Source organism: Rhizopus delemar, genomic scaffold (genome assembly GCF_000149305.1).
Source record: "Rhizopus delemar RA 99-880 supercont3.12 genomic scaffold, whole genome shotgun sequence".
Lineage (NCBI taxonomy): Eukaryota > Fungi > Mucoromycota > Mucoromycetes > Mucorales > Rhizopodaceae > Rhizopus > Rhizopus delemar.
The window spans coordinates 242,518-264,399 of NW_027137838.1; the positions used below are offsets into that span (position 1 = coordinate 242,518).

Consider the following 21,882-nt stretch of genomic DNA (forward strand, 5'->3'; position numbering starts at 1 on the left):
TTTTTTCTTTCGCAGCAGTTGGGTGGCGGAGAAAAAAAAGGAACAAGGGTGATTTTATGACGCAATCATCATGTACATAAGGGACTTTAAGAATTGATTAAACACTTTTATTTCTTGAAATACATCACAAAAGTGAGCTATATTGCAAAAGATAATAATTGGTTATTATTTATATCAACATTATTTACAACTATTTGACAATCTCAAATAGAGGCAAAAAAAAAAAAAGAAATGACCATTACGCACAAAAACAGTTAACTGTTTTACATTGCAAGTCCAATACAGTACATCATGCCGTTTTCAGATACTAATCTGGAAATGCAACGCTAGCAACAAAAATACAAATGATTGAATACAGATGAAACTCGTTTCAAAAGTAAACTATTTTCACGTAAAAGTAGCAGTGCAGCAATTTTGTATATCAAAATACACAATAATGCAAATGAATCCTTTAAAAACAAAAAGTGTAATCTATGTCTTTTTGAATAAGATTTTTTTTTTTGCTAGTGCTCTGAATTCACCTTTGTTGATCAAGCTATCTGTTGCTTATCTTTTTAAGATGATCATTTTTTATGATCTAGTGCCACAAAGTTCCTTTTTAACAGCAAGGAAATAATACAGTTTGGGTCGGGTTATGCCGGTATTCAAATGCAGGAGGCATTTCTATAGATTTATGCAACAATAAAGCAGTACAATATGACATGTCATGAAAGATGATAAGATAGTATTTTGCTTATTTTCACCGTTTATTATTGCTATTTGCTTTGTTTTGCTTAAGTCTTTCTTTAGCTAATGGATGATCTGCTGGAGTAAGTAGCTCGAAGCTGCAAAGTAATTCTTCATTGACGCTCATGATTGCACCAAAATTATCAAATTCGCCGCAGTAATTTGGTGCTGAGAATACTGTAACAAGCGATCTGTTTCCAAAGAACTCATATCCGTCCTCAACCACCTATGATTCTATGAGTCTTTCTTTTCATTTCAATCTTATATTCTATTTTACCATATGAGCTCGGCAAACCAAATCCAAATCAAATTTTGATAAAAACTCATTAATGACCTTTTTACCAAACACATAAGACACACCTCTTTCATTATCTTCCCAGTCTCCATCAATATCAGCTGGATCTGACCAGAGTAAATCATTCAATAGACCATAATCAGGCACATCTGTAGGTCTTTGTATATTACGTATTTCATCCATACTGTGTAACGAAGGGCTTAGGCCACCATGTACACAAAATATTTTGCCAGCAACTAGTGCAGCAATAGGAAGGGTATTGAAGACGTCAACAAAGGTACGCCACATTTTAGCACTCAAACGACGTTTACATTCATCATAAAATCCATAAACTGAATGGAGGTTTTTCTTTTGTTAAACACGATATTCTATTCCAAAACAAGTGCTTACCTTTGGTTACATTAGCACATTCATGATTTCCTCTCAATAAAAAGAAGTTTTCAGGGTATTTGATCTTGTAACAAAATAATAACAAGATTGTTTCTAAGCTTTGTTTTCCTCTATCAACATAGTCACCCAAGAATAAATAATTAGAAGTAGGAGGGAATCCACCCATTTCGAATAATCGAATCAAGTCTGTATATTGACCATGTGTGTCACCTACTACTTTTACAGGAGGTGAAAGTTCCAGCAAGGACTAAAAAAAGAATAAATATTACACACAATCTCTTAATATATATTACTCACAGGTTGACTAAGAAAGATATCCATCGCAGCTCGACAGATAGCAGTAACTTCTGAGTGCCTTAAACATAACTGTTTAGATACTTTGGACGAATAACCAGCTTCCAAAAGTCGATTGATATATTCATCAATGTTCGTTGTTGAAGAATATTCGCTTGAAATGGAAGTAACTGTCAGCTGATTGATAGACCCCACTGTATATTGATTCATATCATCTTGCTGCTGTTGCTGATGTGTAGGTGGCCAAAAATCAGAAGTTTCTAGTGCTTTATGTTGATGAAGATTTTCTACTTTTCCATGTAAGGAGTCCTGTTTAGGAATAGGATATTCAGGATTTAGTTGAGATAAAGAATTAGCTTGATTTTGTTGTTGTTGATAATTATTAGATGTTAATAGTATAGAGTTGACTGAGTGAGCTGTATTGGTAGAGTGTTCGTTTTCGATTTCAGTACGAGGAGGTAAGGGCATACTTTTGGTCTTTGTTGCCCTTTTATCTTTTTTCAGGTTTTTAGTTGAGACATTGTTTCCCATCCTTTTTGACTCCTAAATATTATATATAAATGAACAATAACAAGAAGAAAGAAAAGGGAAAAAAAAAAAATAAGAAAAAAGAAAAGAAAAACGAGAAAAAGATTAGTTTTATATAACAGAAATATAGCGGGGTTTAATTTATGATCTATAATGACTTAAGGGCAAATCATCATCCTCTTCGAAATGAATATGTTTTGTTTGTGGTTGAGTACGTCTCTTTGCTGCATGTATAAACCTACTCATCTTGCTTGGCTTTTTTTGTTGTTGTTGTTGTTGTTTTGGTATAAAACTCGGGCGATGAATATCATTGTTACTGTTATTGTTCTGCACTAAAATTGTTTCTTGTATAGACAGGTACCAAAACATTAAATTAGATATAAGCACCTGTTGACATAGCGGTCTTTTTGGTTCAGCCAGTTTTAAATGGGACAAGCGATAGATAGCACGTTCAACATGAAGGGGTAAACGATTAGAATTATATAAATTAGGTGCTGTTATCGTTGTTGATGGCAACTCCAGCCTGCTGGGTTTCCTTTTTTTATTTGATGCTGCAGCTGAAACGATAGTATCCTCCGTAGATGAGTCTTTTGGCATGGCAGTAGTGCTATTATTGGTATTATTAGGTTTGGATGAACGTGTAAATAGAGTTGCAAAATTGGATAGTGCATTGCTTTGTAAATTATTGTTACTCGTTAACCCTCCTTGTTTGGATTGAAACAGGCCTACAAACCACGGTACACTTTTCTCTACTGTCACTGGTTTTTCATTTATGATCGGAGGGGGCCTTTTCATACTTGGCCTTTTTACTGTATTTTGGACTTTTTTATCTTCTTTTACTTCTTCTTCATTATTGATATGTGACCTAAGTTGTGACTCCGCATCATGCACACGTGAAAGTATTCCTCGTTGAGAACTATCATCAGATTCAAGACTTGCACTTCCCAAGTCAATCCATTCACTCATATTCACTGGTTGATCATAGAGGCTAACACCTTCTGATTTATTCCAATTATCCGTTGATGTGGCTGGTCTCCTTTCTGAAGTTGACCGGGTGATCTGATTATTTCTTTTGCTTCTTCCTCTTGCTGAAAATGCTGATCGACGAAGTAACACTTTATCTGGTTTAGGTGTAAACATACGTGAATTTTCTGTTAAAGAGTTATGATCAAACAATATATCTACATGTTCCCATATCATTTAGTCCTTTTTATTTTTATTTTTTTTTTTTACTCCTAATACAATCTACCTTCATTTGCTGATTCACGCAAATCGTCCTTCCTTTTTTGAAAAGTTATACGTGCCAGCTCATTCGTATCGTCTTCTAGTGTATAAGATTGTGATAAAACAGAATTTCTACGTTGTAAACTAGCTGCTCTTTTTACAGGTAAATTGGCTCCTTGTGCTTCAATGAACTTGGCAAATTCTGTTGGTGCGATTTTAGGATGCTTTTCAGCTGGAACCCTAATTGTAAAGATATAAATAAAATAGAAACAAACTTGAATTTTTAAAAATACCAAATAATGTCATTTGTAAGTTCAATAGGTTTTTCGTCTTCTGCTTGTTCTTCTTTCTCTTCTTTTTCAAGTAAATTTGATAGTAGTAGATTGGCATATAAATCATGATTTGTGTTTATTTGCTGATTAGTATTATTATTATTGCTTTTTAAAATATCATTCATTTAGTTTAAAAAAGAAGAGTTAAAAAAAAAAAAAAAAAAAAAAAAGCACAAATTAAAAATTGTGTGTGAATGATTATCCAATAATATAAAAGGGGTTGAACTGTGATAAACCTGCCCTAAAAATGAAACCCGGAAGCTTTTTATATTTTTATCCGAACTTTTTTTTTGACTGAATGTATTTCTTTATAGTCATCAAATGATTAGGCTTGAATCAGGAGCTCATCTCATGCTATAGAAATGAATAAGCAGACAATACTAGAAGGATGCAACCATTTTATAGCAATAAGAATAAGATAATATTTTACTACAGAAAGTATTGCCAAGATCCTTTTCATTGCCACTTTTATTAAATTAATAATCTTATATTCTTGTACATTATAAATGTTTCACAAGAATCAATGAATGCTTTACAAAAAAAACCATGACGTCTCTAGAAAGGAAGCATAAGTTAATATCCCGAGAAACTGTCACGATGATCAAGATGTTAATTCGTTTTTGGGTTTGTCGCACTTCTCTTGACCAAAATGCTCATTTTTAGAGATTTGATTTATTACTTGAGAATTATTTATTGAAATAGTAATTGTAATGATTGTCAATGAAAAAAGAAGTAAAGCAAATCTCGAATCTATTATCAACAAGCAAAAACTCTTTTCCAAACAACGATTTTAGGTTATTTTCTATCAGTATTGCTCAACTAGATTAATTTCAATACAAGCTAAAAGAGCTCATATTATATTTTAATATGAGTTTGGTATCCGTTTGTATTTGATCAATTAGCTACTTGTTCAATTCCACGCAAATGCCTTCTAGTTAAGCTACCTGCCTATGATTTATTATAAAAATTGATGCAGTATTACGGTGCGATATCAGTATCTGTTTCTTGACTTTTTCTCTTGCGTGTTTGTTCTTATCTTTGATTTACTATGTTCTTTTTTCAAACAAAAGCTGAAAGTTTTTCATTAAAATTACTACAAGATATGTGTATATATGTTCTTACTATCCATACTAAGGCTGTCACCACATTGGTTTCTTCTCTCCTCTGCCTCTTGTGCCTTTCGAATTGGATATTGATTCATAATCAAAAACTTACAAGTACAATTTATACTAACTTTCCATTCTCATATCATCACTAAGACTATCTTTATTCTAATAGTGCACTTACTGTTTTAAGCGCAAGTAAAAATCGGATTCTCTTAAACTTTTAATTATTTTCACGTAAATCATGTACATCGACTCTCAAGTAACAATTCATTCAAGATTTGTAGATTTTTTACTGTACAACTCAAAAGAAGTTCTGCATATTATGAAGTTGCTGTTTATGTCATATCAAACAGACAAAGTTCTAATTGTTACCGGAATTAAAAAAAAATTGAACACTACAGCTCCTTTTTGAAGGTATAAAGGGAAGAAAGAGAAACATATTATTATATATATATTATTTACAAAAAAGGAAAATAAAGTGTGGTATTTGAGATTGTTACCACATTTTTTGAGTCTTCTTCGTCAACATTCGTATTTAACATTAATATTGAGTAGGATGGATTTAAAGTTTATTATTCTTGTTTCACAACATATTCTTATCATGGAAGCATGTATAATCAATCTATAGAAAGACGTGGATAAAGGAAGTGGGTACTGCTCAACTCTGTGGTTGTCCATGTGTCTATTACAGCATTTTGCATAAAAATCCAATTTTTAGACTAAAAACTACAGCAAAATAAATAAATAAATTATATTAGCTAACATAACCCTTTTAGATGAATGGACAAGAACGCCAATTCTTTAGTTTATTTAATATACAGACATGTCGGAATTAAATTAAAAAAAAAAGGCAGTAATGACAAAGAAAACGAATGATATGGACGAAATAAAAAAAAAGAATCAATAATGAGGGGGGGAATAAATGGGACCAAGATTACCCATACCTGCACCATCCTCTTCCTTCGTTAGTTTCATTATAACCGGGTTGACAATACTACTAAGCTGGGTAAACTGTTCAGGATTGTATCTGTACTTAGAGATGTTGCCTTGGTGTTCTTTCTTCACATCAATGAGATGGTTTACTGCTTGCTCTAGTAGACGCTATTTACAAGGATTATTTATTATGTTTAATTCCTTCAAGTACACACCTTACCTTTGTATTCCAACAAAATTTAATTATTTGTGAAAGAAATTCCACCCTGTCTTCAAAGTTTGGGCGAATTTCTAAGCACGATTCTCTCCAGAGGTCAAACAACCCATCAGCTTGATAACGCACACTCCACAGGTGTAATTTATTATCTGTTCACAATATTAGTTTTCATTACGATATTGGACAAAATGATATACTACCTGCAGCATGTAAAAAAAAAAGTTTTCACTTGGCAAAACTTGTCAACAGAAGCAAACGAGTAATCATCAGCAATACATTTAAGCATTGCTAGGATACCATACACCCCCTTGTGATGATCCAGCTTGATTTTTGTGCTATCAGTGTTCCTAAAATGGCCTGAAGTTTCAAGCAACACAAGCTCCTGTTTTTTTTTAATCCAAAAAGCTTTATCAAGCCATCTGACTTGTACTGGGATTTTTCATCCACAGAAATCCCTGTAGCCCGAAGTTGGCGGCTCATGCTTTCTAAAAATGGTTCCCCCCGCATGAAATATCCTTGGCAATCCTCAACGTTGGTATTACTACCAATTAAATCAAGGAATGGCCATACAAATAGTTGGTTAAAACCATCTTCGCTTGATTCATGGTTAATTGGAACTTTATACATCTTGTATCTATAAAAAAAATAGAGTCAATCTGTGTAGATGGAATCAAAAGAAATATTTAGTTTACATCTGAATCAAGAACTCCTCAAGAAACTCCAAGCATTCTTGTTCATCTTCTTTGCTTCCTTCATTTGACGATGCTTATATCGAGATCTTTCGTATTTCCTTTTTAAATTGGGTTAGGTTTCCCTACATCAACAAACATTAGATGTTTATAAAAACGCTGTAACTTGTAATATACAAAGCGTAAATAGTTACCAAGTCAATTACAGTAGCTGCTCTATTTAAGTGTATCTGATTTAAGGGTATTTTCTATTTATGGGTGTATTTGTAAAAGAAAAACATAGGTCCCCAGCATGAATACCACTATATCACTGTTCTATTTAAAGGTACAACGCAAATATTTTTTACTATTGAATAGAGGATTTCTTATAAGTGACAATTTTTTGGAGCACTCTAACAATAAATTTTTTACCTTGTAAAATAAGATTGATCTGTTTGCTCTTTTGAATTATTTAATAGAGCACGAGAGTCAGTCAATCTCATTCGAATTCGGCGATGTAATTTACGTTCAAGATCATCCAAAGGAACTTCGTACATGAGAATAGTTTCATAGGCTTCTCTCAGCCGTTTTTTACACTCTACTATATCGACACACTGCTCATCTTGCTCTGTATTACCATTTTCTTTTGTTTCATCTACGTTGCCTTCTGCCGCTTCTTCATTATTAATAGTACATGTATAACATACTATCATCTCGCTTTCAACTGCTTCAAAGTTCAACTGGCTAACATCAGTAACTTTGTTGTCAAAGTTCCTGGGGAGATCTGGGGGCATTCCATTTATTGTTTCTGGTTTTACTTTAAGTCATGTATTAGCTAGAAAAACATAGCCTGAGCTTGATCCATTTTGTAAACATCCGGATTATCCAACTTTTTACTGATATACAGACATAAAGCACGGTCGTACTGCTAGGCTCGGAAGTCTGCCTTAAAGTTGTCAATAATTCCTGTGTACACAAAATATTAATGAGAAAACTGTAAAACAAAAAGACAGTTTATATAGCATTTTATCAACAAATAATAGGCTACCTACATCAAGAACCTCTAGCTTGCTAGTCGTGTTTGCTAGGAGAAATATCGATTTAATATTGTCGAGCGGAATTCTTATTTTGTGAATGGACGCATTATCCAAAAGAAGAGCAATTTTTCGATTCTGTCTTCCAAAGGCAACATTTAACTTTTTCACGTATGTTGTCATCCAAGCATTAGTAGAAAAATGGTATTCAACTTCATGTTTTTTTCCAATTGCAGTCATGGATAACAAATTAGCTCTTGCTTTAAAACATTTGGGGCTCTTGTCTTGTGTGATAACAATTGGTTACCCTTTGTAAGTCCCATCCGAGTTACAGAGCAACCCAACTGTCAGAAGAGTTTTACTTTTTTTTAGGCCATCAAGCGACTCGAAACATATGGTTCTTCTTGGTAGTTGCTGGTAATATAAGCCTGTTTCATCAAAGCTCTTGATATCTACAGGATCATATGGCTCAAGAAGTTCTTTTATCTTCCTCAATTCGTTCTGAATGTTTTCAGAAGTCAAGTTGAGGATAGCGTGTTGTTGTTAGACTTTTGCTATTTTTGACAACATTAACATTACTATATAACGTTTCAGCATTTTTGAGAATGTTTGATATAGTCTGTTGGGCAAGTGGTTGATCTAAATTGAATTTCTTCATAGCCCATTCATTTAATTCTGTTTGATTAGGCTTGTCAGTAGCATTTTGATCTAAAAGCTTAATTTTTTGAGAAAGAAACACGCACACGTTTATTATTAGACATTTTTTTATAGATAGAATTTATTATATCATATATTTATTCTCATCAAAATTATTTTGAGTCTACAACTCGTATATTATCCTTTCAGCAACTTTGATCAAGTCTTAAGCAAGTTTTGATTTGTTAATGTCCTTACACAATTACCAAATTTATACCAACCGACAGTGGCCTATGCGGAAACACGTTGTACAAACATGTCTATAATGTAGTGGCAAAGTCACTGGCTAGTACAATATTTATCAATGCGCATAATGCTGCTATATAATGCATTGGTTATATTATCAAATTTCCTATTGTTCATAACGGTACTACTGTTAAGTATGTTTTAAAGTATTTGTTTTGAGTGACAATGTACGTTATTTTATCATTGGTACAGACTTTATGTCTAAAATAGAAGTTTCTTGACTTGATTTAGCTACTTTTTATCATCCTAGTATACTCTATCCAATTTTAAATGAGATTAGTCGTCTTAATTCTTTTACTTTTTTTTTTTTTTTTTTTTACGCGAACGAAAAATTCCAGTAGTCTTTGTGTACAGTTCCTGAATCAATTAGTCATTGGGATATACCAAAAGGCAAATTTGCTTATAGATATCGATGTCTAATTGCAGAAGCATTAAAATCAGTATTGGTGAGCAATTTGAAAAATAATAATCAGCTGGTATTATTCGTCATGCACTTATCGACATTATTTTTATTGGACAAATTGCTTTTACTCCCAAAAAAGATTTAGACGACAGCTGCACTGTTAGAAGATCTTGTTTACTCCCTCTTGCCTAGAATTTATTTTTAAAGGAAGATCACTAAACGAGAATCACTAAGGGTTTCATGAATTTAGATCTAAACTATGCATTCCGCCATCTCAAGATCTACAAATCTAGTTGGCGCAATACAATCTTCACTGCTAAAAATCGACAATACTTTTTTTATATCTTATCTTTTCGGTCTGAAGCAAGTTTCTTCCGCTTTTCAGCGAATTATGTCATTTGTGTTTAACAAGGCGCCCAATGTCACCGATTTTGTTTATGGTGTTTTCAATTATTCCTCAAACATAGAAAATCACTTGGTAAATGTACAAGATGCATCCAGTGATTCATTAAAGTCAATTTAATTCTCAATTGCGACAAATGTCACTTTGCTCAAAATCTGCTTTTTTACTATAATTTCAAGTCATTGCTAACTGGGTGCTATTTGTAGTTACACATTCGATGTCATTTGTTGCCTTAGTGTTAAGAGCATGTAGTAATTTTCTAGTTAAAAATATAATAATTGATTGTATCCAAGCTGAAATATCTGCCATTTGTAAAGTTTTTGGTAAATTGATCAGTATGTTATCGCGCGTTTGCGGAATGAAAAAGAATGAGAAAAGCATAGATCAAGTATCAAAGTTGTCAGCTCTACAATGGAGTGTATATGCGTATATGCTACAGCTAAAACTATTTCAAATGCTATGATCATATTGTCAGCTTTGATTCTTCAAGAAAAGAATCCTCTTCTTTTTCAGTCATTACTATGAACAAAAAAAAACACAAAATCAAAATATTTCACTTGAAAAAATTCGTTATGAACAAGCTTTTGCATCTCATCCCAAATACTGTCTTGGACCTACATGCGATTACCAAGTTTATATAAATTAATTGAGGCGCATCAAATAAAGTTTCCCATTTGTAAAAAAAATATAATTCAGGAGAATAAAATAAAGAGTTCAAGCGCGAAAAACATAAATTCAGCAATATCAATATTTTAACACCAATCTCATTTGACGTGACTGTAAATTTCATGTCCGATTGGATGTGTTTGAAGCTGCTTTAAACAAATTGTTTTTGACCGACGCGCGTCCTTTTTTTCTCACAGCAACAATGCCAAAAATTAACGTCAACATAAAATGGAATGGTAAGAAGTTTGAGAACATGGAACTAGGTATGGCTTCTTATATTTATTCTTTATTTAAAAAAGTTAAGAAAAATACTGATTTAAGCTATGCATAGATACCGATGACTCACCTGAACTGTTTAAGACTCAAATATATTCACAAACAGGTGTTCCCCCTGAACGTCAAAAGATAATGGTGAAAGGTGGTATCTTAAAGGTAGAAAGAAAATTAAACAATCTAGTGCAATCTTTAGCTTACATCTTAAAACACAGGATACAACCGATTTAAATAAATTAAACTTGAAAGAAGGACATACATTCATGGTCATGGGAACTGCTGGCGAACTTCCAAAAACCCCACCAAAGCCCGTTCAATTTTTGGAAGATTTAACAGAGGCCGAAGTCATGGAAGCTTTAAATATCCCTCCTGGTTTAGAGAATCTTGGCAATACTTGCTATATGGTTAGATACAAAAAAAAATGGGATACTAGTCTATACGATATTAAAAAATGTAATGCTTATTAGAATGCTACTTTACAATGTTTGCGAGCAATGCCTGAACTTCAACAATCATTAGAAAGTTATCAGGGAGGATTGAATGGTGCAGACAGCCGTGGAAACCTTGTGGCTAGCCTTCGCGATCTTTTTGCAAATCTTTCCAAGGCTTCAGATGGTTTCCCTCCTCTTGTCTTCTGGCAAATGCTTCGTCAGTCATTCCCTCAATTCAGCCAAACTGGACAGGGTGGAATCCCGATGCAGCAAGATGCAGAAGAATGTTGGAGTGAACTTGTATCTGTCTTGAAGGCTAAACTGCCTCATTCAGAAGATAAAAATTTCATTGAGCGTTATATGACAGGCGAATTGGAAGCTGTAACAGAATGTGTGGATGCTCCAGAGGAAGAAAAAACGACGACAGTAGACTCTTTTACCAAATTAAGTTGTCATATCTCCATTAACACAAACTATATGATCAATGGTATTTTGGAGTCCTTAACTGAAGAAATCGAAAAGAACTCTCCTACTTTGAACCGCACAGCAAAATATCGACGTAAACATCAAGTAAGTCGACTTCCTCAATACTTGCCTATTCAATTCATCCGATTCTTTTGGAAACCACAAGAGCGAGTAAGAGCCAAAATTTTGCGTAAGGTGAAGTTTCCTTTGGATTTTGATGCTACTGAACTATGTACACCTGAACTTCAAAGCAAGTTTAGCAAGGCAAAGCTAAAGATGAAAGAGATTGAGGATAAGAAGGTTCAGAAAGCAAGAGAGGAGAAACGTAGAAAGCTTGATGGGGAAAATGATGGAAACCAGTCAAACAATATGGACACTTTGTCCGAAGAAAAAGTTGACTGGAAAGAATATCTGGATCCTAAACTATTGGAAGATGTTGGTTGCAACCCAACAGGACAATATGAACTATGTGCTGTCTTGACTCACGTTGGACGATCTGCTGATTCAGGTCATTATATTGCCTGGGTGAAGAAGAATACGGACGAATGGCATAAATTTGATGATGACAAAGTGTCAGTTTTACGTGATGCAGATATTGAACGCCTTGACGGAGGTGGTGACTGGCACACTGCATACATTGTTTTATATAGAGCTAAAAAGCTTGAATAATTCATTTTTTTATTTTAAAAATAAACTTGAATAGCTTGATCAAAAGTAGATTCGTGAGGGCAATAAGGACACTTGAATTTCGAAGAAGATCTGCTGTTTCTTGCAAGACGTGTTAAGCTTTCTTTACAGATAACATGTCCACAGGATAACATCATAGGTGGATTATGATCTGTCGCCTGTTCTTTTGATACAGGGCATGCAAAGACAGAATGAAATCTCAAGTTTTCTTCTAATGGTATTTCAACTGGTAGCTCATCTTGTGCACTCCATTCTGCTTTGTTAATCATCATAATTTTGTATAATTTCATAATGACTGGTAAAGCAATCGTGCCCACATATGAACTGATAAAAAAAAAACATAAGGATGACGATGTCATGTTGTTGTTATATTACCTTGTATTTAAAGGGCTTTGTATACTCATTTTTAATAATGAGCAAAAGTCTCTCTGAAACTCCTCTTTGATATTTATCCAGTTTGATTGTGAACAAAGATCGCTATAACAAGAGCTAGATAGCTTGTTAGCAAATAAAGGTGCTGTCATTAATCTTTTAATTTCTGCAGAGGAATATTAGACAAAATACACGTGTAAAATAACTCAATATTACCGTTATAGCGCTTCTCAGAGAATGCACCAAAGTGTTGTCTTCCGTATTGAATAGCTTCTAACGGGGTTTTAAATAATAAGATCTGAATGAACTTCATTTTGTGCAGACTGAATTCCAAGCTACTTTGCATCTTCATCAGTCCTTCGCGATTAGCCTTAGCCCATCTATGAAAGCAATAAGCAAAAAAAAAAAAAAGGCTAAAATGATTTATAAACTATTTTTATGTACTCAATAGCCAATGTTAAATCTTGATCAGTTTCTATTTGGTTCAATATTGTATGCATTTGTTCAATATCATTCTTCAGCTTTTCTACTGCGTCGCGGAGTTCACTGTCTATGGGTATTCCTGCTTCATTTAGGAAATCTTCGCATAATTTGAACTGTCCTTGTCGAATGAAATGTACAGCTAACGTGTTTTGTATTACTTCCTGCTTATTAGAAAAGGCATCTGGTTGATAAATGACAGACACGTCTTGTTTGAATTTCTATAAATTATCTTTAATAAATTTATCACATAATTACAGTTGATTCAATCCTACCTTGTCAATTTCTTTTTCCCAACTTCAACAATGAGCTCTGAAATTCTTTTTGAGTCTTTTGAAAATGTAGTTTTTTTGTTTGCTCTTGCAGTGTTTGAATCTTTTGAAATTTGTTCTCTATCAAAAACGGTTAAATCCTTTTATTTTATTTTCTTTTTCTTGCCTACCATCAGAAAGCGATTCTTTTGTTGTTTGCAATAAATTATAAAATGACTCGAGTTTATTGGATATAACATCGTGCATGTTCTGCTGTTTTTTTGTTGTTGTATGGCAACTTGTCAAAAAGCTCTCCATTATGTATTTGATTAATTTAAAAAAAAAAAAAAAACAAAAAAAGAAAAGAAAAGGGAAACGTGACTCTATTGGTTGTGAGTTCGACCATTCCGTTCGAGTTTGCAGGAAAATGAGCCATGTTTTATATCTCAGAATGAACTTCCCGTGAAAATATGATGCCATAAATATTTTTAAAAATTGTTTTCTTTCTATACAAGATTAGTTAAAGATTGTTAACAATATATTTTTATTGAATAAATAAAGATAATCAAGATCATATGCTGGGCATATAATTAAGGCTTTATTCTCATGTTTTATAAAGATTTATAATAATAGGATTCAAAGAACAAAAGGTATTATTGATTGCAACAAATCAAACGTATAATAAATATAAAGATCTAAAATTCAATTAAAATACTTACGATCGGGTCAAATTATAAGTTGAATGCTATTTTCAATTCATATAAACTGCTGACAAGATCAAGTCATTATTGTCAATTTATTTTACGTGTTGATCAATTTTGCCCTTGATCGATTTATAACTCTTTGTGTACGAAAAATTCAATAAGGCTCTCTTTACGGGATGTCTCATCAAATGTTTTAGATTTTTATTAGATAGGGAGATTTGCTAAAAAAAAAGTGTTTGAAGATTAAGCGTCATTAGAATTGGCTATTTGATCAATAGCACGGAGTCTACGCATGATTCTGTCCATTTCTTCTTTAGCAACAAGCATGCGTTCCTCATGGGAAACAGTATAAGCTTCTGACTGTTCCAATCTTTTTCGTAACTGTTCTACTTCATCATACACCTGCTTTATAGCCTCTGTCTGTTTCTGCTCTAATGATTTGTGTTCCTTTTCTAATGCTTGAATATCAGTGCCTGATTGTAATTCATTTTCCATTTTTTGCTGAATTTCTTGTTGAAGTTGTATTGTTTGAGCTGAGGTTTTCTCAAGCTCAGCATAAGCCTTTTCAATCTCCTGTTTTATATTTTCTTTGCTTATTTTATGTGCTTCCTGCATGGATTTTATAACAGATTTTACTCTAACCACTTCTTCTTTTGATGTTTTTTCAAGTTCAGCCTGTTCCGCCTTGGCTTGGTTGAGTTGATCATCTAGTTCCTTCAAATGACCCATTCCTTGTCTTGCTGTCTCAATCTCATCCATGTACTTTTTTACTTGCCCTTCAAAGAAAAAAGCGGTTGCTTTTGAGTTTTCTGCTTGTCGGTCTTTACGGTTACTCATGTCAGTAAGTGTTTGAATCTCTGTTTTTAGTTTACGATTCGTCTTTCCACTTTCTTGAGCTGATACCTCTGCTTGCTTAGCATGCTGTTTGGTTTGATCTAATTCAGCCCGAAGTTGATTTAGTTCTTGCTCGGCTTGACTAATTTTTTGTTGCAATTCCCCAATATCTGCGCCGGTTGTAGGACGGCCTAATTTAATAAAGCTTCCGCTAGTACCTTCACTTTTTGATTAGTTAATTGTTCACAAGGGATTGGGCACAAAGATAGAAAAAAAAACATACCTTCTTGTATATTATTTGCTTCCTCGGTTGCCATGGCTCTATTCACTAAAAGTAAATGGAAAAAACGGAAGTTAAAAAAATAAATTATCAATTATAAATAGTGTCAGGAGCATGGAGCTTACTCTCCTTGCTTAATTTTTTACGTGTTCCTGAATACTTTTCATCATTTATCAGTTGGATAAACGCCTCTTGTACTTAACTAAACCCTTCTATTTATATTATATAACTACATTTGCTATGCACTCACATTAAGACTTACAAAATAAGAGCTACTTTAGCTTTCAAAACGTGTTTTTTGATACAAATGTCGGAGTTGTTTGTGTCTTAAGAGGAAGTTAAAGCACGCCTGAAGATAGACTAGGTGAAAGAGTAGTGGGATTACAGTATTAATGTAAGTTTATTACAATTTAGGTGTATGAGTAATAGAGGATGAGATAAAGATAATGTAGTTAAGATTACATTTAGAATGAGCATTCTTTTTTTTTTTTTTTTTTTTTTTTCATTATTAACTTGAAACGAACAGCAGACAATAATGACCAAGTTTTTCTGCCAGTCATTACTATGATTATATCTACTTTATTCATAAAAAACAATATAATAAGGAGTACGCGTTTTTTTGTGTGAAGGAGATAGCTATTTTCATGCAATGATCAACTGTCTACACTTTATGTGGGCTTCAGATATAATGGTTATGACCAACTGAATTGATCAATCATCCAACGTAGCTTACCTGCACGCTGATATTTTAAATACTGGCGTCCTATAGATTATCACTGATCAAATTAGAAAGGTTTAGTTGATATGTAAGGGGTTGAAGAACAAGAAGGAAAAGGCCCTTGCCAAAAAAATAATTTGTCTCCCTTTTATGCACTGTCTCTGCTTGACTGTGCTGTCAAAAAGGAGATGATATCACCTTTTATATACAGATACACAAGACATTTGACTTTAAAATATCCTATACCAAGAAAATAACAGACAAATTCATATCGAAGCATTCACTTTACAAAATTATTTGCTTGTATATAATAAATACCCATCATTTCCTGTCATGAAATTAACAGTGAGCAATAGAAAGCAAGATGAAAAAAAAATGTACAAGCAATAGATGTAAATGTGTTCATTTATTCGTTGTTTGACGTCAAGTACTTTGTTTTTTGGAAAAAAAAAAAGAGGACATACTGAAGTGATGCTTTGCTAATATAGCTGATATAATTTAAAATTTTACATAAAGAGAGTAGATAAAATGCTGTATTACTTTGCAATGCTGGAATGTTTTAGAATTCTTTGCCATCGTCTCGTTGCTTTTTTTTTATTTCTTTTAATCCCTGATGCAATTGATGAAGTTGAGCGGCTACTGTATTGTTTGCAGCATGAATAGCAACGCCATTATGTAAGAAATTATCCAATAAACTAGTTGAAGCTGAAATGGAGATTGGTTTACTGGATTCGATTTTGAGATTAAGTGGAACGACTTCGGGTTTTCTGTTACTCATGGTGAATATGAATTAAAAAAAAAAAAAAAAAAAAAAAAAATGAAAGCAGTGATAAGTCAAAGATAAGCCACAATTAACATAGATTTGAGGCCAATGAATAAAATGTTTTTAATTTCCGTCTTTACGCGAAAAGTATCCGTTCATCTTGAGTTTCATAGAGAAAGCAAGTTGCGAGGTGTTTTTTTTTTTTTTTATTTCTGATAGAAAAGTTTGAAGTGTATTCAATACATTCAGATCACTTATTGAGAGTGAATAGAATGAAATAGATTTTTGATGAAAGCTTTTTAATTAGAAATTGATACTAAATAATTTATTGATATTAAAAGGATAAATATAAAAGTGGGGAGTGAGGAAAGAAGAAAGTTGCGGACAAATAATAATTAAAGCAACACTTTGATAAAGTATTAAATTTGAATTAGATCAATTAATCAAGCAAATAATTAAGTTTCATGTAATATGACAGTCTCAGTTGACTCTCACGGTAGTAGCAGGCGTAACAGAAGGAGCAGAGATGATTGGTTCATGTTGAGTGTCTTGTTCTTCCTTTGTTTGTTCTTCAGTTGTAGTAGTGGTGGCAGTAGTAGTAGCAGCAGGTGCCTTCTTTCTACGGAAAAGTTGAGTAAGACTGCGACCAAGAGGAGATGAAGGACGAGAGGTGGATTTTGATTCAAGAGGTTGTTCTAAATGAGTTGTTTAGTTTATGATTTAAAGAGTCACATCTGTCTCTCATGCGATTATTTTTAAAGCGCATGTGGGACATTATAACGTGTAACAATTCTAAGTTTTTATTTATGCTAAACATACCAGTAGGAGTGTCAGCAGGCTTATCAGTTGTAGTAGGCACCTCATTGTGATCAACTGTTTCTTCTTTAGGTGCTTCTGTAGCATGTCCTTTCTTTTTATTGAAAAATTTACCAATCGAACTACGCTTGATTTGCTCAATCACATTGTCCTTGTGTTCCTTGTGAGCAGAGGCTTCAGCAGGCTCTGCAGTAACTGATTCAACAGGAGGTGCTGCTTCTTGCTCGTCATGTTCCTCAGTACTAGAAGCTGGAACAGGTTCTTGATGGGTAGTTTCAGAGCTTTCTGTTTGAGCTGGAGGTTTTTTTTTTTAAGATAAGGATTTATGTTTTGTAGATTTTATGATTACCTTTAGCAGGAACAGGAGGTGGTACCTCAGTCGTTTCGGATTCTTTCGTGGGAATCTATGTACAATAAGATGAATAAACAATAATGTACTACTGTTACTACTGTTACTACTGCCACTTTTGATTCAAGAAAAAAGTGGAGTCCAGTTTGAGAATATTGTTATTTGATAATTACCTTGTTACGGAACAAACTACCCAAGATTGACATACGCTTTTCATTTTTATTCTTAGTTTCACTATCAGCAACTGGTTCAGTGACTTCAGCTGAGGCAGCAGTTTCCTGCGATTCTTCAGCTAGATTATCCGTTGCAGGACTTGATTCAACTGGTTCGGGTGACTTGGGAGCAACCTTTTTATCAGAAGGCTTTTTATCCATAATATGTATAGCTCTTTCAATAAATAAAGAAAGACGCTTTGTTGTATTTGATTTAGAAGGGGTAGGTTGAGGAGTAGCAGTTTGATGTTCTTCGGAAGGAGTAACTTGGGTTGTACCATTCACAGGAGCAGGAGAAGGAACGGTCTCAGCTGTGACATCAGTAGTAGTTGGTACCTCAGTTGTTTCATTAGTAGTAAAGGTAGTGTTATTATTATCAATATCAGTAGTAGTAGTAGTAGTAGTAACAGGTTCTGCAGAAGTCATTTTTAAAGAAAAAAAAAAAGTGTTGAATTGTTTTCTTGTTTATCACGCAATTTATTAGAAACGGAGTTTATATAAAATTAAACTTTTTTTTTTTTCTTTGAGAAGATCTTTCATCTATAATGTCAGCTGTTTATTCATTTTAACTTACACATGATATTGACTGTGGTGTAACTTGACCTATCGTCATCCTAGCTTTTGTAATGCACAAGTGATATTGAGCTCAGTCGTGAGTTTATTCATGAATCATGCATTATGAAACTCCGTACGATGAACAATGAAATAGAGTTATTCCTAGTTGATTGATAGCTTTGTTCTCAATAGGACTCTATTGATTAATACTAAATAAAATTAATAATCTTACTTTTGAGTTAAATTTCTGAAAACAAATATATTTAAAATAGTTCACAAAGACAATGTTGCATTGATTTAGTTTATTGAGTTAATCTATAAATTCAATTTAAATTTTGTGTTACTTTATTAGATCAAGTCTTTTGAATTAAATCAACTGTGCTTTCACTGTCAGTTGCATCGGATTCAATTAGCTCTTAAAGATGCTTTTATTTATTTTTGATGAAGAGAAACACCAGGCTTAGTTGAGAAATGGGGTTTTTTTTTAATTAAAAGTTTATTAAGAACCAAGAAATTAACTCATTCTGATAATGTAGCAATGGGGAAACCTTTTCCCAAGAAGGAAAGAATGACTGAGTACAATACTTATACTGACGAAGATCGCCAAAGATACTTTAGTACGAAAGAAGATAAAACTAAAAGAGGCTGCATTAGCTGCACACGTCAACCATACCATCTGTTTGGATTGTTCCACGAAATCGAAGCACATCAACTGCTTGAGGTCTCAAAGCTGCAGAATTCATAATCATCTTGCACCGAACGTACATTTTATTGATACCAGTGTTCCATTTACAGCTAAGGATATTTGACAGAGAATTTTACTATCAATTGTTGCATAGCCAGGTATTCAAGTTCTGCTAAGAAATAATACAAAAATATCAATGTAGGATTAATAAAAGTAAGTGAAAAAAGGAAATAGTTGAGATTTTATTTAGCGTTTTTCGGTTATATTATCACTTTGATTAATAGCATTGCTTGTTCTTTGTTATGGAATATGTTATAACAAAGCGAATGGCTAAACATAATCATGAATACACCAATAAATGAATAGAACTAATTGAACATGAGGCGTTCTGTAGCATGACAAAAAAAGAGCAGAGAGCTGTCCTTTTGCATATGTACTATTAAATTGCTGCTGTAGAAGCTAATGAAGGCTCTGGTTATTGAAATCATGGATTACAATATTAGATATTTTTTGCATCAGCCTTGACCTTCATAAGTCGTTTTTGCAAACATAAGCAGTTATCTTTTGGTGGCAAATGTGAAGGATTTGCAAATGTTCAGGTTGGTACCGTTAGATGTCTGACTCTCCAGACAATTGCTCACACCAGTGGTGTGAAGGATGAAGGACTTTCCACGATGTTTGCTTTGTCTTGTGTTTCATTGCTGAGAGCAGTGGACTGGTTTGAAGCGTTGCGACTTAATTTGTAAAATGGCTGTTGAAATTGAATACTGTTTATGGAATATGACTGTTTGACTACAGAATTGACACTTTTGTACTATATCTCCTACTATTAGATATATACTATTAGCAAGCCTTAATCTAGTCATCATTTGATCTTTTCTCAAACAATAAATAATTTTCAATCTATCAAGGTATACTTTGACAGGTCAATCTTAGTGTTTTTTTGTGCAACACTTTTTGTTGAAAGTGTAATTTGAGCACCTTGTATTCGTTTTTGTTATACTCTGATACTTGATTGAACCTATTGGATATTGAATAGTTAATTGAATACTATATTATGTGATACGTGCATAATGTATCATTTATATTATAATAATATATGATCAGTTGAAAGGTTGCTTACTATATTTCAAAGTGTGAATACGAGCTATAAATACAAATAGCTATGAATTTGATCACATCGCTTATATTTCAAGTACTTTATTTTTTTAAAAAAATATGATCTAGTAGTCTTGTATCTATTTACCACTTGTTATCATGAGTAGATGATGCTATGTCAACTTTTTCTTACATAGCTAATTTATTCACTAGGCAAATATAGTGCTTCAGCTTTCTTTCATTTAGGCAATAGCAATTATAAATGATTTTATTTTACGTACAAATATGCATGTTTTTTTTATAATGTAGACATGCTCATATATGCTGAAAATTAATAAAATATTAATGGAAAAACAAACTCTCCTCTACTCATTGCTTTCTTCAAACTCCTCCTCACAGTCCAAATCAGAGTGCTCTTCTTCCGCCTCATCATTATCACCATGTTCAGTAGCATCATCCAAAAACATGCCATGTAATGCTTTTGGCCAAAAGATAGGGGCACGCTCCGAGTGCACGGTGTTTGTTGAAGCTTCATCAGTGATTTGAGACATTTTATTGAGTACTTTGCTTCTCTTTATAATCATAATCTTCTTTTATGCTTATGATAAATGCCTGTAGTCATAGTACTAGTTATGTATAAATAGTTTGATACCAACAATATTAACTTCTTACCTTCATAGCATCAATACACTTTATTACTTCTTCTATACCACCATTGTTAACCGCATCCTTAGTGATTGGGAATTGGCATGCGGCTATTTTTTTAATAATATATAACTTGGGCTTAATTAGCTCTAAAGTTAATAAACTAAACTTAAAGCCCATGATCAAAAAGAATGGGACTACTGTCTTATTGTTAGAGTGACCCAGCAAAGAGTTCAAGTGCTTCTTTGTTATGAGCACCGCTTTTAATTTGTCTTCATATAGCTTAGTACTGTTGACAACTTTGGAAAATTCGCCAGTCGAATAATCCGGTTGGTTACTTGATACAGAGGATAAGAGACGAGGATCTACTTTTAGTTTTAAAGAGAGCAGCGAGAAAGCATCAGGAACAGTATCCCCCCTAGTCCATAATAAAGATGATGTTTAGTCCATTGTAATGAAATGATAGAGAAAACTTACCAATGCAAGAAGAACGGCGAAATACTAAATGATTCTTCAATGATATTTGACCAGAATTTTAACTTGAAGTCCTCTTCGGAAGACTTTGCTATTCCTTTTGGATTAAGATAGTAATGTTTACTCACAACTAGGTCAAGACTATGAAAAATAATTGTTAGCTTGGACGAATAAGACAACATAAATGTACATTATATGTACTACATGAATCTACATATTTCTTTTTTTTTTTCTATTTGCGATTTGGTGACAGTTAGACAGTTCAAATGAAAAAAGTGCGTTCAGGAGAATGCGTAGAAAACATTATTCAGAGAAATGTGGAAGGAGAAGGGGTGATTTCCCTGTAAGCAGTAATTCTTCTTGAAGACACAATCGCAAAAATTTCCTAGCAGCCTGAATGACCAAGGAAGATCGGAATAGACAATCATCGATTACAGAGGACCAGTGACTACGCCAAATAGCAAGGATACCAGCACCACATATGGACGCAGAGGAGATAGTTACTGAATTTTGGTAGACGGTAGACGCAATAAAAAGAGAGCATCTTGAAGAGTTTGTTTAGAGAAGTTCAAGTCAAATTAATCGGACCATAGGATTTGCCATACCAAAATTTTGGAGGACAAAGAAAC

The 21,882-nt window shown here is 33.3% G+C and overlaps 9 protein-coding genes across 9 annotated transcripts; 2 read left to right on the forward strand and 7 right to left on the reverse strand.

Moving 5' to 3' along the window:
* Positions 1 to 739: 739 nt before the first annotated feature.
* On the reverse strand, positions 740 to 2,173 carry RO3G_13385 (serine/threonine-protein phosphatase PP-Z; the record flags this gene model as incomplete). The annotated part of the gene is made up of 4 exons (XM_067667969.1): positions 740 to 952; positions 1,004 to 1,353; positions 1,412 to 1,658; positions 1,709 to 2,173. The coding sequence occupies 4 exons, from the start codon at positions 2,171 to 2,173 to the stop codon at positions 740 to 742; spliced, it is 1,275 nt and encodes a 424-aa protein (XP_067524070.1).
* Positions 2,174 to 2,374: 201 nt separating this feature from the next.
* Positions 2,375 to 3,914, reverse strand: RO3G_13386 (uncharacterized protein; the record flags this gene model as incomplete). Its single annotated transcript, XM_067667970.1, has 3 exons — positions 2,375 to 3,414; positions 3,483 to 3,697; positions 3,751 to 3,914. The coding sequence occupies 3 exons, from the start codon at positions 3,912 to 3,914 to the stop codon at positions 2,375 to 2,377; spliced, it is 1,419 nt and encodes a 472-aa protein (XP_067524071.1).
* Positions 3,915 to 5,795: 1,881 nt separating this feature from the next.
* RO3G_13387 (uncharacterized protein) lies at positions 5,796 to 7,507 on the reverse strand (the record flags this gene model as incomplete). The annotated part of the gene is made up of 4 exons (XM_067667971.1): positions 5,796 to 5,996; positions 6,049 to 6,194; positions 6,348 to 6,679; positions 7,146 to 7,507. 4 exons carry the CDS (start codon positions 7,505 to 7,507, stop codon positions 5,796 to 5,798), a joined length of 1,041 nt encoding a protein of 346 aa, XP_067524072.1.
* Positions 7,508 to 10,363: 2,856 nt separating this feature from the next.
* On the forward strand, positions 10,364 to 11,999 carry RO3G_13388 (uncharacterized protein; the record flags this gene model as incomplete). The annotated part of the gene is made up of 4 exons (XM_067667972.1): positions 10,364 to 10,397; positions 10,493 to 10,593; positions 10,650 to 10,838; positions 10,902 to 11,999. 4 exons carry the CDS (start codon positions 10,364 to 10,366, stop codon positions 11,997 to 11,999), a joined length of 1,422 nt encoding a protein of 473 aa, XP_067524073.1.
* A 541-nt stretch (positions 12,000 to 12,540) lies between these two features.
* On the reverse strand, positions 12,541 to 13,556 carry RO3G_13389 (uncharacterized protein; the record flags this gene model as incomplete). Its single annotated transcript, XM_067667973.1, has 5 exons — positions 12,541 to 12,769; positions 13,031 to 13,090; positions 13,145 to 13,199; positions 13,312 to 13,432; positions 13,503 to 13,556. 5 exons carry the CDS (start codon positions 13,554 to 13,556, stop codon positions 12,541 to 12,543), a joined length of 519 nt encoding a protein of 172 aa, XP_067524074.1.
* A 511-nt stretch (positions 13,557 to 14,067) lies between these two features.
* On the reverse strand, positions 14,068 to 14,975 carry RO3G_13390 (uncharacterized protein; the record flags this gene model as incomplete). Its single annotated transcript, XM_067667974.1, has 2 exons — positions 14,068 to 14,849; positions 14,942 to 14,975. 2 exons carry the CDS (start codon positions 14,973 to 14,975, stop codon positions 14,068 to 14,070), a joined length of 816 nt encoding a protein of 271 aa, XP_067524075.1.
* Positions 14,976 to 16,899: 1,924 nt separating this feature from the next.
* Positions 16,900 to 17,958, reverse strand: RO3G_13391 (uncharacterized protein; the record flags this gene model as incomplete). The annotated part of the gene is made up of 4 exons (XM_067667975.1): positions 16,900 to 17,114; positions 17,239 to 17,529; positions 17,585 to 17,639; positions 17,758 to 17,958. 4 exons carry the CDS (start codon positions 17,956 to 17,958, stop codon positions 16,900 to 16,902), a joined length of 762 nt encoding a protein of 253 aa, XP_067524076.1.
* Positions 17,959 to 18,919: 961 nt separating this feature from the next.
* Positions 18,920 to 19,782, forward strand: RO3G_13392 (uncharacterized protein; the record flags this gene model as incomplete). The annotated part of the gene is made up of 4 exons (XM_067667976.1): positions 18,920 to 18,968; positions 19,191 to 19,194; positions 19,239 to 19,249; positions 19,556 to 19,782. The coding sequence occupies 4 exons, from the start codon at positions 18,920 to 18,922 to the stop codon at positions 19,780 to 19,782; spliced, it is 291 nt and encodes a 96-aa protein (XP_067524077.1).
* A 717-nt stretch (positions 19,783 to 20,499) lies between these two features.
* On the reverse strand, positions 20,500 to 20,685 carry RO3G_13393 (uncharacterized protein; the record flags this gene model as incomplete). Its single annotated transcript, XM_067667977.1, has 1 exon — positions 20,500 to 20,685. One exon carries the CDS (start codon positions 20,683 to 20,685, stop codon positions 20,500 to 20,502), a length of 186 nt encoding a protein of 61 aa, XP_067524078.1.
* Positions 20,686 to 21,882: the final 1,197 nt, after the last annotated feature.